Source organism: Hypanus sabinus, chromosome 2 (assembly GCF_030144855.1).
Source record: "Hypanus sabinus isolate sHypSab1 chromosome 2, sHypSab1.hap1, whole genome shotgun sequence".
Lineage (NCBI taxonomy): Eukaryota > Metazoa > Chordata > Chondrichthyes > Myliobatiformes > Dasyatidae > Hypanus > Hypanus sabinus.
In genome coordinates, this window is record NC_082707.1 from 119,946,574 (window position 1) to 119,964,015 (window position 17,442).

At 42.8% G+C, this 17,442-nt stretch overlaps 1 protein-coding gene across 1 annotated transcript in view; it reads right to left on the reverse strand.

The window, feature by feature from the left end:
• ivd (isovaleryl-CoA dehydrogenase) overlaps positions 1–15,550 on the reverse strand; it is a 99,711-nt gene extending 84,161 nt beyond the window's left edge. Inside the window, exon 1 of the mRNA XM_059953548.1 lies at positions 15,329–15,550. Coding sequence (XP_059809531.1) covers positions 15,329–15,490 — 162 coding nt within the window. The 5' untranslated portion in view covers positions 15,491–15,550. The remainder of the gene's footprint in view (positions 1–15,328) is intronic.
• Positions 15,551–17,442: the final 1,892 nt, after the last annotated feature.

Consider the following 17,442-nt stretch of genomic DNA (forward strand, 5'->3'; position numbering starts at 1 on the left):
CACTTTTTCAGATAAATATATGAGTAAAAGAGAGGCAAGAGTAGATACAGTGGTGCTAGAAAGTTTGTGATCCCCATACAATTTTCACTATTTCTGCATAAATATGACCAAAAATGTGATCAGATCTTCACGCGTCCTACTATTAGATAAAGAGAACCCAGTTAAATAAATAACACAATAAAGTTATATATTTTCATTTACATATTGAGAAAATAATCCAATATTACATGTATTTGTTGGAAAAAGTATGTGTACTGTTCCTTTCAGTAATTATGTGACCCCCCCCCCCCCCCCATACACCAATAACTTCAACCAAACATTTCTGGTAACTGTTGATCAGGACTGCACATCAGCTTGGAGGAACTTTAGGCCATTCCTCCTTACGGAAATGCTTCAGCTCTGGGACGTTGGTAGGTTCCTTGCATGTACTGCTTGCTTCAGGTCATTCCACAACATTTCTATAGGATTAAGATCAGGATTTTGTCTCAGTCACTCCAAAACACAAATTTTCTTCTTTTTAAACCATTCTGTTGTTGATTTAGCCTTGGCTTTCTAATCATTGTCTTGTTGCATTATTCAACTTCTATTAAGCTGCAGGTGATAGACTGCTACCTGGACAATATCCTGTAAAATGTATTGACACAATTTTGAATTCATTGTTCCCTCAATGATTGCAAGCTGTCCAGGCCCTGAGACAGCAAAGCAGCCCCAAGCCAGAATGCTTCTTCCACCATGCTTCACAGTTGGGATGAAGCTTTGGCGTTGATGCATAGTGCCCTTTTTCCTCCAAACATAGTGCAGTGAATACTGACAGGAGGCTGAAGAGACTGCAGGAGCAGTGCAGGCCACGTGTTTCCGTTTGGAGAAGATCAAACAGCAGCTACCAATCGCAAAAAAAGAGGAAGAATACAGATTCAATGGGTGATGTGCTGGATGTGTGGCACATGCTGCCTTTTGCTGACTTTCCCTCGATTGAGGAAGAGACCTTTGGCCCTTCTCCCACTGAGTCAGGTGTAGCGGGGAGGGTTAGCTGTGTGCAGTGTGGGGCATGAGTGAGAGGTTGAGAGAGGAGTTGGTAGTGGGCCCAAAGTATCCCCAGTTGTGTCCGAGCCTTAAGGGTTTAGGTGAGGGGGTACGGAGGTCTCAGAAGGGTTAGGGAACTCCCAGATAGTTGGCCTATGTAGCGCCTGAGGAACAGGGCGTGAGGTTTACTGTGTGGGGAGGAGATGTCACTGTTTGTGCTTGGGTTACGGTGTGTTGGCAGGAAAGGTGGCGAGTTATTTAATAGTCATGAGAACATGACTTTTATTTGGTGGGGGGAGAGTGTAAAGGGGGTTTCTTCTTTTTTCTTTGTTACTGTGTATGTAATCAAAAGGGTTTCTTTGTTTTGTTAACTAGCAGGAATGCTTCTTTGTTGCGAGAGAGTGCTAGAAGCTTGTTGGGAAAGGGCTTCTTTGTTTTGTTAAAAGCAGGAATGCTTCTTTGTTGCGAGAGAGTGCTGGAAGCTTGTTTGGGTTAAAATTTACTGTTAACGAGAATTGTATTCCTTTGTAAACCAAATGGGGATTAATGTTGTTCTTTCTTCTGAGTCTGTAAGCTATTGTTGACGGGCTTTTGGGCAGATCGGCGCAAGGGGGTTGAAAGGATGCAATGCTGTAAGCTGGGCGAGGAACAGACCCCAAGCGGGGGTCCGAGGCCAGGAGGTACTCCGAGGAGGGGGGATGAAGCTAGATGTGCTTGGTTGGCCACTTCAGAGGGTCCTGAGCTGCGAGTCGAGGAGTTCGGAGGGGATCGAATGGTGGCCAGAAGACTTCAGTAATTGAGCTCCAACGGTTGTGCACAAAGTGGTTTGGACTTTGATAAGTTTGGTGCCTTTTCTTTATTTTTTTCTTCATATATATTGTATCATTATTAATCATTTAGTTATAGTAACCTTTATAAATTGTACTCATTTAATCGCATATGGTGTACTGTCTGTTTTTGGGCGAGGCGGGGACATCACACAGCATCCACACCAGCTGATTACCCAGTTTGGCGGGGCCGAAGGCTGCTTCCCCTAGATGAGAATGAGCTGAGCGAGCTTGAGGCGACCCAGGGGGTTACAATAGCAATGTACATTTCTGCCAAAAATGAACCTGGACATGTCTCTCAGTGGGACAGCATGTTGGAGACAGTGATCACAATTCTATCTCCTTTACCATAGCATTGGAGAGGGATAGGAATAGACAAATTAGGAAAGTGTTTAATTGGAGTAAGGGGAAATATGAGGCTATCAGGAAGGAACGTGGAGGCAAAAATTGGGAACAGATGTTCTCAGGGAAATGTATAGAAGAAATGTGGTAAATTTTCAGGGGATATTTGCGTGGAGTTCTGCATAGGTACATTCCAATGAGACAGGGAAAGGACGGTAGGGTACAGGAACCATGGTGTACAAAGGTTGATGTAAGTCCTAGTCAAGAAGAAAAGCTTATGAAAAACTAGGTAATGATAGAGACTAGAAAATTATAAGGCTAGCAGGAAGGGGCTTAAGAATGAAATTAAGAGAGCCAGAAGGGGCCATGAGAAGGCCTTGGCTGACAGGATTAAGGAAAACCCCAAGGCATTCTACAAGTATGTGAAGAGCAAGAGGATAAGATGTGAGAGAATAAGACCAATCAAGTGTGACAGTGGAAAATTGTGTGTGGAATGGGAGGAGATAGCAGAGGCACTTAATGAATACTTTGCTTCAGTATTCACTACAGAAAAGGATCTTGGCTGTTGTAGGGATGACTTACAGCGGATTGAAAAGCTTGAGCATATAGATATTAAGAAAGAGGATGAGCTGGAGCTTTTTGAAAGCATCAAGTTGGATAAGTCTCCGGGACCAGATGAGATGTACCCCAGGCTACTGTGGGAAGCAAGGGAAGAGATTGCTGAGCCTCTGGCGATGATCTTTGCATCATCAATAGGGACGGGAGAAGTTCCTGAGGATGGAGGGTTGCAGATGTTGTTCTCTTATTCAAGAAAGGGAGTAGAGACAGCTCAGGAAATTACAGACCAGTGAGTCTTACTTCAGTGATTGCTAAGTTGATGGAGAAGATCCTGAGAGGCAGAATTTATGAACATTTGGAGAGGTATAATATAATTAGGAATAGTCAGCATGGCTTTGTCAAGGGTAGGTCATGCCTTATGAGCCTGATCAAATTTTTTGAGGATGTGACTAAACACATTGATGAAGGAACAGCAGTAGATGTAGTGTATATGGATTTTAGCAAGGCAGTTGATAAGGTACCCCATGCAAGATTTATTGAAAAAATAAGGAGGCATGGGATCCAAGGGGACATTGCTTTGTGGATCCAGAACTGGCTTGCTCACAGAAGGCAAAGAGTTTTGTAGACGGGTCATATTCTGCATGGAGGTCGATGTCCAGTGGTGTGCCTCAGGGATCTGTTCTGGGACCCTTATTCTTCGTGATTTGTAAATGACTTGGATGAAGGAGTGGAGGGATGGGTTAGTAAGTTTGCTGACAACACAAAGGTTGGGGGTGTTGTGGATAGTGTGGAGGGCTGTCAGAGCTTACAGTCGGACATTGATAGGATGCAAAACTGAGCTGAGAAGTGGCAGATGGAGTTCAGCCCATAGAAAGGGTGCAGAGGAGATTTTCAAGGATGTTGTCTAGATTGGTGAGCAGGCCTTACGAGGATAGGTTGAGTGAATTTGGCATTTTCTCCTTGGAATGACAGAGGATGAGAGGTGACCTGATAGAGGTGTATAAGATGATGAGAGGCATTGATCATGTGGATAGTCAAAGGCTTTTTACCAGAGCTGAAATGGCTAACATGAAAGGGCTGAGTAACCCTAGGTAATTTCTGATGTAAGGACATGTTCGGCACAGTTTCGTGGGCCAAAGGGCCTGTATTGTGCTGTAGGTTTTTCTATGTTGAATTGCATTGCACATTGTGCTTTTGGTGTGATTTTTGTAGGATGCTCACTCCTAGGGAGAGTAGCATCAGTACTAAGTTTCTTCCAGTTGTAGACAATTTCTCTTACTGTGGACTGATGAACACTCAGGTCTTTAGAAATGCTTTTGTAGCCTTTTCCAGCTTCATGCATCTCTACAATTCTTCTTCTAAGGTTTTGATCGAGACATAGTGCACATAAACAGATCTTTCTTGAGAAGAGCAGGCTTTGTCAGCAACCTGACTTTGTGGATCTTTTTTTATTGGGCAGGGCTTACACCTCACAAATCACAACTCCAATCTCATCTCATTGGTTGGTACACCTGACTCCAAATAGTTTTTGTAGATGGCTTTACCCCAGAGATTCACATACTTTTTCCAACAAATACTTGTAATATTGGATCATTTTTCTCAATAAATAAATTAACAAATATAATGTCTTATTTATTTAATTGGGTTCTCTTTATTTAGTTTTGGTACTCGTGAAGATCTGATCACATCTTAGGCCATATTTATGTAGAATTCTACAGGGTTCACAAACTTTCTAGCACCACTGCTTCAGACTGCTGGAAATTGACACTGAAGATTTAGTAATTGGGGACATGGAACTGACAGAAAAATGAAGATACCAGGAGTAGTACGCTGCAAGTTCAAGAGTGTCAGGGGTCAAAACTGAGCATAGTTGCTATTATTAGGGAGAAGGTGCTTGGGAAACTGAATGGTCTGTAGGTAGATAGCTCACGTGGACTTGATGGACTACACACCAGGGTTCTGAAAGAGGTAGCAGAAGAGATTGTGGAGGCATTAGCAATGATCTTTCAAGAATCACTAGATTCAGGAATAGTTCTGGAAAACTGGAAAATTTCAAATGTCTGATTGGCTCCCAGTGACTAGTGGTGTTCAACAACGATTAGTCTTGGAAACGCTTCTTTTTACATTGTATGTCAATGATGATGGAATTAATGGCTTTGTGGTCAAGTTTGCAGGTGATACAGATAGGTTGATGAGCAGTTAGTGCTGAGGAAGCAGGGAGACCTCAGAATGACTTGGCCAGATTAGGAGAATGGGCAAAGAAGTGGCAAATGGAATGCTGTGTCAGAAAGTGTATCGTCATGCACTTTGGTAGAAGGAATAATTGTGCAGACTATTTTCTAAATGGGAAGAAAATTCAAAAATCCTAGTTGCAAAGGGACTTGGGATTCATTAAAAATTAATTTGCAGTTTGATTTGCTGGTGTGCAAGGCAAATGCAATGTCAACATTCATTTCAAAAGGACTAGAATATAAAAGCAAGAATGTAATGCTGATGCTTTATAAGGCACTGGTGAAGCTTCACTTGAAGTATTGTGAGCAGTTTTGGGCCCCTTATTTAAGAAAGAATGTACTGACATTGGACTGGTTTCAGAGGAGGTTCACAGGAATGATTCCAGAAATGTAAGGGTCATCATATGAGAAGCGATTGATTACTCTGGGCCTGTACTCACTGAAATTTAGAAGAATGGGGGGATCTCATTGAAAGTTATAGAATGTTGAAAGGCCTAAATAGAGCATATAGGAGTAAATGCCACACTTGGAAGTACTATGGTCACAGTGTTATAGGAAAAATTTGGTTAAACTGGAAAGTGAGCAGATATGAAAGGTATGGATAAGATGGATGATAACAGTCTTTTCTCCCCAGGGTAAGAGAGACCAAAACTAGGAGACTTTTTTTTAGGGTGAGAAATTTAAAGGTGCTTGAGGCAATTTTTGGATGCAGAGGTTGCTGAGTATATGGAACAAGCTGCCAGAAGTGGTTGAAGCAAGTACAATCATTTCATTTAAGAAGCACTTGGATAGAGATATAGAAGGACTGGGCTTAGAGGGATATTGGAAGAATTCAATATATTGAGAGTAGTGGATGGATACCATGGTTGACATGGATTCATTGGGCCAAAGGGCTGTATCCATGCTGTTTTGCCTGATGACTCTAATCCTTCAGGTAATCTGTAATCTCTCTGGTAAGACAAAGCCTTATAAAATACCTAAGAAACTTGGAAGATAGAAGTTGGGCTAGTCCACTTGGTCCTGCAGTTTGACTGAACCTCTAACTCAATACCTGCTCTCTCTCCATTACCTTAATGTCCTTTGTGACAGCCCAATCAGCGGCAGGAACAGGCCACAGCGACAAGGTTTCTGACAGGTCTGCGACATTTGTTTAAATAGAGAGCTTCACAAGCAATCAGACTCATTCCGGTGGCCCAGTCAGCAACAGGAACAGTCCACAGCAACATGCTTTCCTGCAGGTCAGCAATACTTGTTTAAAAGTACAGTGGGACATTGTTGGGAGTAGGCCAGTGGTCAGAGAAGGAGTGTCAGGCTTTGGCCCAAAGGATGCTTCGGCTTGAAAGAGACATTGGCCCTGGATGGGCTTCCATTAATAATTCCTTTTCTTTTCCTCTTACTATACCTACTGTAGTAAATGGCTGTTGTGCATTCTTCATGCCAGATGTTGGAGTCCTGGGAGAACCTGCGTGAACTACCTCCAGCCACAGCTCCTTGAAGACCGTGTTAGGAATCTGCAGCAGCAGCTGGATGACCTTGTCTGGGAGAGTGAGTTGATAATATTATATACAGGCCTCCCAACAGTAGCTGGGATGTGTACTACAGATAACAACGGGAAATAGAAAAAGCATGTTGAAAAGGCAATGTTGTGATAGTCGTGGGAAATTTCAACATGCACGTTGGTTGGAAAATCAGGTTGGTAATGGATCTCAAGAGAGTGAGTTTGCTATATGCCTACAAGATGGCTTTTTAGAGCAGCTGGTCATTGAGCTTACGAGGGGATCAGTTATTCTAGATTGGATATTACGTAATGAACCAGAGGTGATTAGGGAGTTTAAGGTAAAAGAACCCTTAGGAGCCAGTGAACACAATATGATTGAGTTCAACTTGAAATTTGATAGGGAGAAAGTAGTCTGATGTAGCAGTATTTCAGTAATTTTATGTCTTTGCATTGTACTGCTGCCACAAAACATTTCACATCATACTTAAGTCAGTGTTAATGATACTGAATCTGAAAAAGTTTCTTGTCACAATTAGAAAAGATTAAAATCACAGAGAAAAACCTCAAAAAGAAAAGTCCTTATAGCTTTTAAGCAAAGTCAGAGTCATAGGTGACCCTTTAAGCAAATAGTACAATTCTCCCTACAATAATTAAAGATGAAAATTAAAGGCAGGATCTTAACAATTATTCTATACACCCTATCCTCGTTATATGCATCTTCAGACAATCCGGATCCACAAGTTATGCAAGGAACCTATTTCTACCAACGTCTCCTTATATGCGTCCAAAACTCAGTTATGCAAGGAGCACTGCTTTCCCACCAATACAAGTCATGTGTGCACACCTCACAGTCTCACTGTTGGGATGAGAAGCACCGCTTTCCCGCCAATACAAATCACATGTGCACGGCTCACAGTCTCACTCCTGACAGTCTTGCATTGGTTTTGGTGACGTATGGATGTGCAATCTTTGACACTTGAAAAAATGTTGGAAACTATAAACAGGGCCACGTCAGGTGAAGGTAACACAGCTCTGGAACGCTACTTCGGCCTGGGTGAGTCCACGATCAGAAACATAAAGAAAAATGCTGAGAAAACAAAATGTGCAGTGGTTGATTCATCACAAGTGTCTTCAAAGATTGTTACCAAAATGCATAACTCGATTATGACAAAAATGGAGAAAATGTTGAGTTTGTACATTTACCATGAAACAAAGAAAAAAAACAACTCTTAGTTCCGATTGTCTTCGTGTGAAATCTTTGGAAATTTATGGTCGCCTTTTTTCAGAGGCCAGTGAGGAAGTGTCAGGTAATATTGTTAGCTTTAATGCAATTGGGGAATGGTTTGCTAAGTTTGTTAATCGTCACAGGCTTCACAACTTCGCTGTGCGTGGTGAGCAAGCTAGTGCTGACCACAAAACTGCTGAACGCTACCCTGTGCAATTGCGGGCTATGACAGCTAAGTTAGGCATCACACCAGAGCAGGTGTTTAATGCAGACAAGACTGGGCTTTTTGGAAGCGTATGCTGAAACACACTTACATAAGTAAGGATGAAAAAACTGCGTCAGGTTTCAAGGCAGCAAAGGATAGCTTGACTCCGCTTATGTGCTCCAATGCCGAAGGAGACTGTAAGATGAAGCCTCTCAATTTACCATTCACTAAACCCCTGTTCTCTTACAGGTTTGAGTAAGAATATGCTTCCTGTCCACTGGGCAGCTAACATGAAAGCATGGATCACTGGTCAAACTTTTGAAGATTGGTTTGTCATCATTTTGCTGTTGAGGCTGAACGCTACTGCTGGGAACAGAATCTTGCCTTTAAAGTTCTATTGTTGCTTGACAATGCGCCAGTCCATCCCAAACATTTGGACAGCATTCATCCTAACAACAGTGCATTTCCTGCCACCTAACACAACATTGCTGATTCAACCACTTGACCAAGGTGTGATCCACATTCAAGGCATATTTTTTATGGCAAACTCTCAGATGCTGCAAGCAACAGATGATTTTGAAAATCCTGGGAGTTTACCAACAGTAAGGGAATGGTGGAAGACCTTCAACCTCAGACATACCATCAACAACACTGATGAATCCTGGAAAGAGGTCAGGTTTTCCACTCTCAATGGAGCGTGGAAATCAACCTGGACGGAGTGTGTGCACACCCTCAAGGGGTTTCCTGCCTTCACTGCAGCTGTCCAGGATTGTGTGGCCCTGAGCTGTAAAATTGGTGGGGAAGGATTCTCAGATCTCGAGACTGTTAACGCGGTAGAACTCCTGGATTCTCATGATGAACTAAATGGGGATGACCTTCTGCGTTTAAGGTGATAACAATGAAGAAGTGTCAAGTTGCAGGTGAAGAATTTTATGGTGAAGCAACTGGGAGAATTTTTTAAGGCTGCAGAACACTTGGCAAAAAAAGGTGATGGTGATGGACATGGACTCAAGTTTAGAACAGAGTCAGCATTTCAGTCATTCCCTGAAGTCCATCCTTCTTCCCTACAAGCAAATTTATGCCAAAAAACTAAATGCTGCCAAGCAAACAACCCTCACCACTTTCTTCAAACTGGAGTCATCTCCTGCTGCCAGCAGTACTGAGCATTCTGTGAGTCTTCCTTCACCTCTTGCTGTCCTTGATGATCCTGACGACACACAACCCTCCACCTCATCCATGTAAAGCTTCCTGACACCACAACAACCACTCATTCCAGGAGCAAACACACCTGCCACTGTTAGTGAGTACTGTACACCCTTTTATGTTAACTTACTATGATTTATTACATTGAATATTACCTTAAATTGATGAAATATAATACGAGTGTTGCCTTGTGGTACTGCTTTTGTGTCGTATTGGTATGAAAATGTGAATAAATTACAGATAAAACATATTCAGGAAGCCCTCCAGAACACATCCCTATTTTCTCCATTTAAATAATTATTCACATTATGCGTTTTCACATTATGCATTGACTTCGAGGAACATATCCCCTGCATATTACAAGGATAGGGGTTAACTTAAGTTCAGGTTCAAAGGTCAGCACATTTAATCAGCCAATAGCAATCTAGAAACCATGACACACCCCAAAAAGGTGAAAAAAAAATTCATCATTCCCAAAAAGTCCTTATACAATCTCTCTCACCGTCATAGCTTACTACTTGTGCCCTCGGTACATTATTTCATGAAGATGATCAGAATTTTACAATTTTATTGTTAATGTATTAACAAATTGTAATTTTAAATTAGAATAAAAACTATAATATCCACTTTATATTTTGTAAACTTTACAAATAATCATTACAAAATAATGGGAAGATCACCTTTTAATGTCCTCTGCAGAACCAAATCTGCTATGTATATTTTGGAAGGACTAACTCTTCCCAAAACAGATACAATCATAATGGGGACACTGATTTAAAATAATAAGTTTCCAAACTAGAAAAGAGTTGAAGAAAAATAATTGTCACCCAAGAGTTAGGAGAATCTTAAAGTTACTGAAACACAGAAAACATACAGTACAATACAGGCCTTTCGGCCCACAAAGCTGTGCCAAACTTGTCCCTACCTTAGAACTACCTAGGCTTTACCCATAGCCCTCTATTTTTCTAAGCCTCATGTAGCCATCCAAGAGTCTCTTAAAAGACCTTACCTTTTCCGCCTCCACCACCACCGCCAGCAACCCATTCCACGCACTCACCACTCCCTGCATAAAATAAACTTACCCCTGACATCTCCTCTGTACCTACTTCTAAGCACCTTAAAACTATGCCCCCTTGTGCTAGCTGTTTCAGCCCTCTGACTATCCACACAATCAATGCTTCTCATTATCTTGTACACCTCTATCAAGTCACCTCTCATCCTCCGTCACTCCAACAAGAAAAAACCAAGTTCACTCAACCTATTCTCATAAGGTGGTGGTCACCAACCTTTTGAAGCCCAAGATTGCATTTCTGGTCAGGGATACTATCACAGCTACAGAAAGGGAGGGTAATGTAGCAGGATCCTCTTTTGAGTCAGTATGGCCGGAAGTCAGGAACAGGAAGGGAGCAGTTACTCTATTAGGAGTATTCTATAGGTCCCCTGGTAGCAGCAGAGACACCGAGGAGCAGATTGGGAGGCAGATTTTGGAAAGGTGCAAAAATAACAGGGTTGTTATCACGGGTGACTTTAACTTCCCTAACATTGATTGGCACTTGATTAGTTCCAAGGGTTTAGACGGGGCAGAGTTTGTTAAGTGTGTCCAGGATGGATTCCTGTCACAGTATGTTGACAGGCCAACTGGGGGAATGCCATACTAGATCTAGTATTAGGTAACGAACTGGGTCAGGTCACAGATCTCTCAGTGGGTGAGCATCTGGGAGACAGTGATCACCGCTCCCTGGCAATATCATGGAAAAGGATAGAATCAGAGAGGACAGGAAAATTTTTAATTTGGGAAGGACAAATTATGAGGCTATAAGGCTAGAACTTGCGGGTGTGAATTGGGATGATATTTTTGCAGGGAAATGTACTATGAACATGTGGTCGATGTTTAAGGATCTCTTGCAGGATGTTAGGGATAAATTTGTCCAGGTGAGGAAGATAAAGAATGGTAGGGTGAAGGAACCATGGGTGACAAATGAGGTGGAAAATCTAGTCAGGTGGAAGAAGGCAGTATACATGTGGTTTAGGAAGCAAGGATCAGATGGGTCTATTGAGGAATATAGGGCAGCAAGAAAGGAGCTTAAGAAGGGGCTGAGAAGAGCAAGAAGGGCACATGAGAGTAGGGTAAAGGAAAACCCCAAGGCATTCTTCAATTATGTGAAGAACAAAAGGATGACAGGAGTGAAGGTAGGACCGACTAGAGATAAAAGTGGGTCCTCAATGAATACTTCTCTTCGGTATTCACCAATGAGAGGGAACTTGATGACGGTGAGGGCAACATCAGTGAGGTTGATGTTCTGGAGCATGTTGATATTAAGGGCGTTGGAGTTGTTAAAATACATTAGGACGGGTAAGTCCCCAGGGCCTGATGGAATATTCCCCAGGCTGCTCCACAAAGCAAGAGAAGAGATTGCTGAGCCTCTGGCTCGGATCTTTATGTCCTTGTTGTCCACGGGAATGGTACCAGAGGAGTGGAGGGAGGCGAGCATTGTCCCCTTGTTCAAAAAACGTAGTAGGGATAGTCCGGGTAATTATAGACCAGTGACCCTTATGTCTGTGGTGGGAAAGCTGTTGGAAAAGATTCTTAGAGATAGAATCTATGGGTAGTTAGAGAATCATGGTCTGATCAGAGACAGTCAGTATGGCTTTGTGAAGGGCAGATCGTGTCTAACAAGCCTGATAGAGTTCTCTGAGGAGGTGACCAGACATATAGATGATAGTGGATGGTGCAGTGGATGTGATCTACATGGATTTTAGTAAGGCATTTCACAAGGTTCCACACGGTAGGCTTATTCAGAAAGTCAGAAGGCATGGGATCCAGGGAAGTTTAGCCAGGTGAATTCAGAATTGGCTTGCCTGCAGAAAGCAGAGGGTCATGGTGGAGGGAGTACATTCAGATTGGAGGATTGTGACTAGTAGTGTTCCACAAGGATCTGTTCTGGGACCTCTATTTTTCGTGATTTTTATTTTTATTAACGACCTGGATGTGGGGGTAGAAGGGTTGGTTGGCAAGTTTACAGACGACACAAAGGTTGGTGGTGTTGTAGATAGAGTAGAGGATTGTCAAAGATTGCAGAGTGACATTGATAGGATGCAGAAGTGGGCTGAGAAGTGGCAGATGGAGTTCAACCTGGAGAAGTGTGAGGTGTTACACTTTAGAAGGACAAACTCCAAGGCAGAGTACAAAGTAAATGGCAGGATACCCAGAAGTGTGGAGGAACAGAGGGTTCTGGAGGTACATGTCCACAGATCCCTGGAAGTTGCCTCACAGGTAGATAAGGTAGTTAAGAAAGCTTATGAGGTGTTAGCTTTCATAGGTCGAGGGATAGAGCTTAAGAGACGTGAGGTAATGACGCAGCTCTTTAAAACTGTGGTTAGGCCACACTTGGAGTACTGTGTCCAGTTCTGGTCACCTCAGTATAGGAAGGATGTGGAAGCATTGGAAAGAGTACAGAGGAGATTTACCAGGATGCTGCCTGGTTTAGAGAGTATGGATTATGATCACAGATTAAGGGAGCTGGGGCTTTACTCTTTGGAGAGAAGGAGGATGAGAGGAGACATGATAGAGGTGTACGAGATAATAAGAGGAATAGACAGAGTGGGCAGCCAGCGCCTCTTCCCCAGGGCACCACTGCTCAGTACAAGAGGACATGACTTTAAGGTAAGGGGAGGGAAGTTCAAGGGGGATATTAGAGGAAGGTTTTTTACCCAGAGAGTGGTTGGTGCATGGAATGCACTGCCTGAGTCAGTGGTGGAGGCAGAAACACTAGTGAAGTTTAAGAGACTACTAGACAGGTATATGGAGGAATTTAAGGTGCGGGTTATATGGGAGGCAGGGTTTGAAGGTCGGCACAACATTGTGGGCCGAAGGGCCTGTAATGTGCTGTACTATTCTATGTTCTATTAAGAACCCCAACCTCAGCCTTAGTGAAAGGCAAGATCGACTCCAAATCGATTAGTTACACGCATGCGCACTGGAGCAGAAAAGACCGGAAGTAAAACCCCGCAACCTAGAAGTAGAAATAATGTATGAACACCAGGGGTCACCATCCCTTATTTGCATTGTGGACCAGTTTAATATTGACAATATTCTTCAATATTCTTGAGGACCGGCCGACGGGGGCGGGGGGGGGGGGGAGGGGTTAAACATGACCGGAATACAGCGATACCCGAAGCAGGTTCCTTATGTCCAGTCTACTCCACAATTTAGTTTACGTGGCTCTCAGCACTTAACTGCTGTCCTGCTTGCTCACGTTTTTAACACTGGAAAATAACTCAGCGGGTTTGTACTTAAGTGCAGGATGCTTGGACTCAGGAAGCAATTTTGAGGGCTTCATTGCCTCATTAGACAGCCTCCCACCCGCCCACTCATATTGTTTCCTTGCAGCCTGGTGGTTGGGGACCAGCACGTGGCGGGGGAGCTACTCACATGCGCACTGGGCAGAAAGAACGGAACTAAAACCCCACAACCCGGAAACAATCTCTCAAAAATATTTGTGTATTTATTTTTCTTTTTTTCAGGATCTACTGGAAAAGTCTCAAAGATCAACCCGTCGATCGCGATCGATGGGCTGGCAACCACTATCATAAGGCATGCTCCCCAATCCAAGCAACGTCCTTGTAAATCTCCTCTGCACCCCTTTCTACGGTGTCCACATCCTTCCTGTAGTGAGGCAACCAGAACTGAGCACAGTACTCAAGTGGAGTCTGACCAAGGTCCTATATAGCTGCAACATTACCTCTCAGCTCTTAAACTCAATCTCACAATTGATGAAGGCCAATGCACTGTATGCCTTCTTAACCAGTCAAACTGCATAGCAGCTTTAAGTGTCCTATGGACTTGAAACGAAGGATCCCACTGATCCTCCACACTGCCAAGAATCTTACCATATTCTGCCATCATATTTGACCTACCAAAGTGAACCACCTCACACTTACCTGGGTTGAACTCCATCTGCCACTTCTCAAACCAGTTTTGCATCCTATCAATGTCCCTTTGAAACCTCTGACAGCCCTCCACACTATCCACAACACCTCCAACCTTTGTGTCATCATATCCACAACACCCCCAAACTTTATGTCATCAAAGGCGACTGGCTGAAAGATTTATGGAAGCAGAAACTCACTACACTTATGTAAAGGGTTATGTAAACACTTACGTAAATAGCATCTGCAGGAAGATATGTGCTGCAATCTACAAGTCTACACACTGACACTGAAAAGTAGGGTTAGCCCAAGTAGTCCATTTGCATTCAGCCAGGACTGAATGTCTAATTAGCTCTTGGTCAATCTCTGCCAGTGATTAGTTATTAGTTTCTGGTACTCCATCTTGATCAGCAGTATCTGGTTACCTCGTTCTGACTGATGGTCACTGATCTGCTAACGCTCCACAATTATTACTTAAATTGCTGGACATATTCAGTATTTTTCTTATATATTCTTATTGCTGTCTGGTTAGCTACTTGGTTTCACTTGTTACCTCCACTCTTTGCCTCAGTTTTCTGTCTAGTTACCTAGTTGGTTTCACTTCTGTTATCTCCACTATCTGCCATAGAAAAACTGGAACCAATCTCTGATTAACTGATGAACACTTGAACTGAGTTGATTTCTGGTCATCTCCAGGAATCCTAACAGTCCTTGTTGGTTAAGGTAGTGATTCATTTACATTTCTACAATCTAGTGTACAGTACTGCATTTTGCATTCACAGTGTGACCTCCTCTACCCCAGAGAACCCAAACACTGGTTGGATGACTGCTTAGTTGAGCACCTGAGCTCCGAGTTCCCTGGACATATGCTGGTGATAGTAAACCTGATTCTGTCACATTAATTCCCCATTCCACTCCTAATGTCTCACTGTAACGTTACAAGACACAGCATAAACTTCCTCATCGTTTCTGTTAAGTAGACAAAGGGCTGCAGACCTAACCAAGAGCTACAACCACCTGCCGAAAGAACTCAACACGTCCAACAGCATGGGGTGGGGGGAATGAACTATCGGTTGCTCAGGTCAAAACCCTGATTTTTCCTAGTTCTGACAAAGGGCGTTTGACCTGTAATACCAAACAAAAAATTTCTCTCCCCATGGAAGCTCTTTTTCCAAAAGTCTTTGCTTTATTTTCCAATTGTATAACTCCAGTTAACTGGCTGACCTCTGTGGTTACGTGTTTCACGGCTTGTTGCCTGTTTCAAGTCCCTAATCGGTCGCTGGTTACCTGTCTCTGCTCCTCCGTAAGCCCGTTAACCACATCATCAATGCCAGGCAGACTGCTCATGTGCTTGTGACCATGCAGTCGGATGGCAGGCTGCAACCCGGCGACGGCCCGCCACCGGCTCGCTGCCAGCAACTGCCCAGAAAGCGCACGGAGAGAGGCCATCACTGCCAGCCAGCAGAGACCGGGGCCCGGCGAGCGCAAGCGCGCTCCTTGGGCTGCGGGCTGCCGTCACTTCCGACCGCGGTTGCCATGGTAACTGGGGGCCTCTGAGGCCGAGTGGACGGAGGCTGGCTGCCGCCTTTGGAGGGGGGAGAGTGGGCTTACATTTTCTGGGGATTTGGTTTTCTGGGGCTTGAGTGAACAAAATGCCTGCCGAATCTAGTGCTATTTGCGTGCATTTCACCAACCTTTTTTATCCATGTACCTGTCCAAATGTATTTTAAATTTTGTAACTGTACCTTGGGTATGAGTCTAAACTGCAACCGGTGACGAAGCTCTGATTGGGGACTTTCAGAGCTTCAGGGAAAGTGGAGTTCATTGCACCCAGAACGGTAGCACCTGCAAGAGTTCCTGCTCAGGATACGAGCGAAGGCCAATGGCAGATCCGGCAGGTTCAGTAACTGAACTTATGACGGAGAAGGCGGATGAGCTAGGACCTCAAATGACAACAGCTATAGTACAGGGGGATGAACGTTTGGGAAAAGAAATTCCCACCTTTGCTAGATACTAGGTTTTCTGGAATCTATTTGCTAAGAAAATCATGGTCAAACTCACAAAATGTATCACACAACAACAGCGTCAAGAGGATCTGCAAGACAATTTTGAAGATGCTTAGCTCAGTAGGGATGATTCTGGGCAGCAGGGGAACCCTGACCGTCATCAAGCTACTGCTCATACAATTCAAGTAACACTTGGAATGCAAGAACTCTATATCAAGCAGGAAGATTGGACAATGTGATAAATGAAATTGAAAGACTAAAGATTAACATCATGGGAATTAGCAAAGTTCGTTGGACAGGTGCTGTAACATGTCAGAATAGAAATAGAACACTAATTTATTCATGTGGAACATCCGATTCTAATGGAGTAAGAATTCTGATAGATGAATACATGGCAAGAAGTGTTTTAGGACATTGAGCAATATCAGAAAGAGTGCTCCTTGTTAGATACAGAGGACAATTATTTAGCAATTATACGGGTATATGCACCAACAACAGTTGGAACAAATGAGGATATAGATAAATTCTATGAAGAGCTTGAACAAGCAAAGAATGGATGCAAATCTCAAGATATAGTTATTGTCATGGGAGAGCTAAATGTTAAAGTAGGACAAGGTGCTTATGGAAATACCATAGGAAAATTTGGACTGGGGAAAGAAATGAAAGAAGCAAGAAATGGGTAGAATGGTGCAAGATGAGTAATCAAGTCATTATGAATACCTACTTTAAAAACCATACAAGACACTTGTGGACCTGGAAAAGTCCAGGTGATAACACCAAAAATCAAATTAACTTTATCACTGTAAACCAAAGATTTAGAAACTTAGTGACTCAATGCAAAACATATACAGGTGCCGACTGTAATAGTGACCATAACCCAGTAATATGTCATGTAAAAGTAAAACTTAAGAAACTAAAGAAGCAAAAACTTGAACAATCACTTGACTGCTGGTAATTAATTAAAGAAGAAAACTTAAGACAAAAAATTACAATTGAAGTAAGGAATAGATTTCAAAGTCTAGAAATAGAATCTGTTGAAGATGATAGCAATCATGTAGAAATGAAGTTCAACTCTCTAAAGGAGGCCTTGATAGAATCAGCAAAGTCAGTGATTCCTAAAAAAGAAAAAAACAGAGAATAAGTGAATGACAGATGAAATCAAAAATCTGATGGAAGAAAGCAAATCCTATAGAGTATAAGTCCTCAGATTAAAAAAAAAGTTAAAAGCTTTTGTCAAAAAGCCAAAGAAGAATGATTAAACCAGGAATATGAGCAACTAGAAAGAATCCCTATTACTGATCCAAAAAGTAATCATTATTACTGATCAACAAATCAAGAATACCACTGGTAAAAAGCTCCTCTGTTCTTCAAGTGGAGTTTGAAAGCAAAGGACGG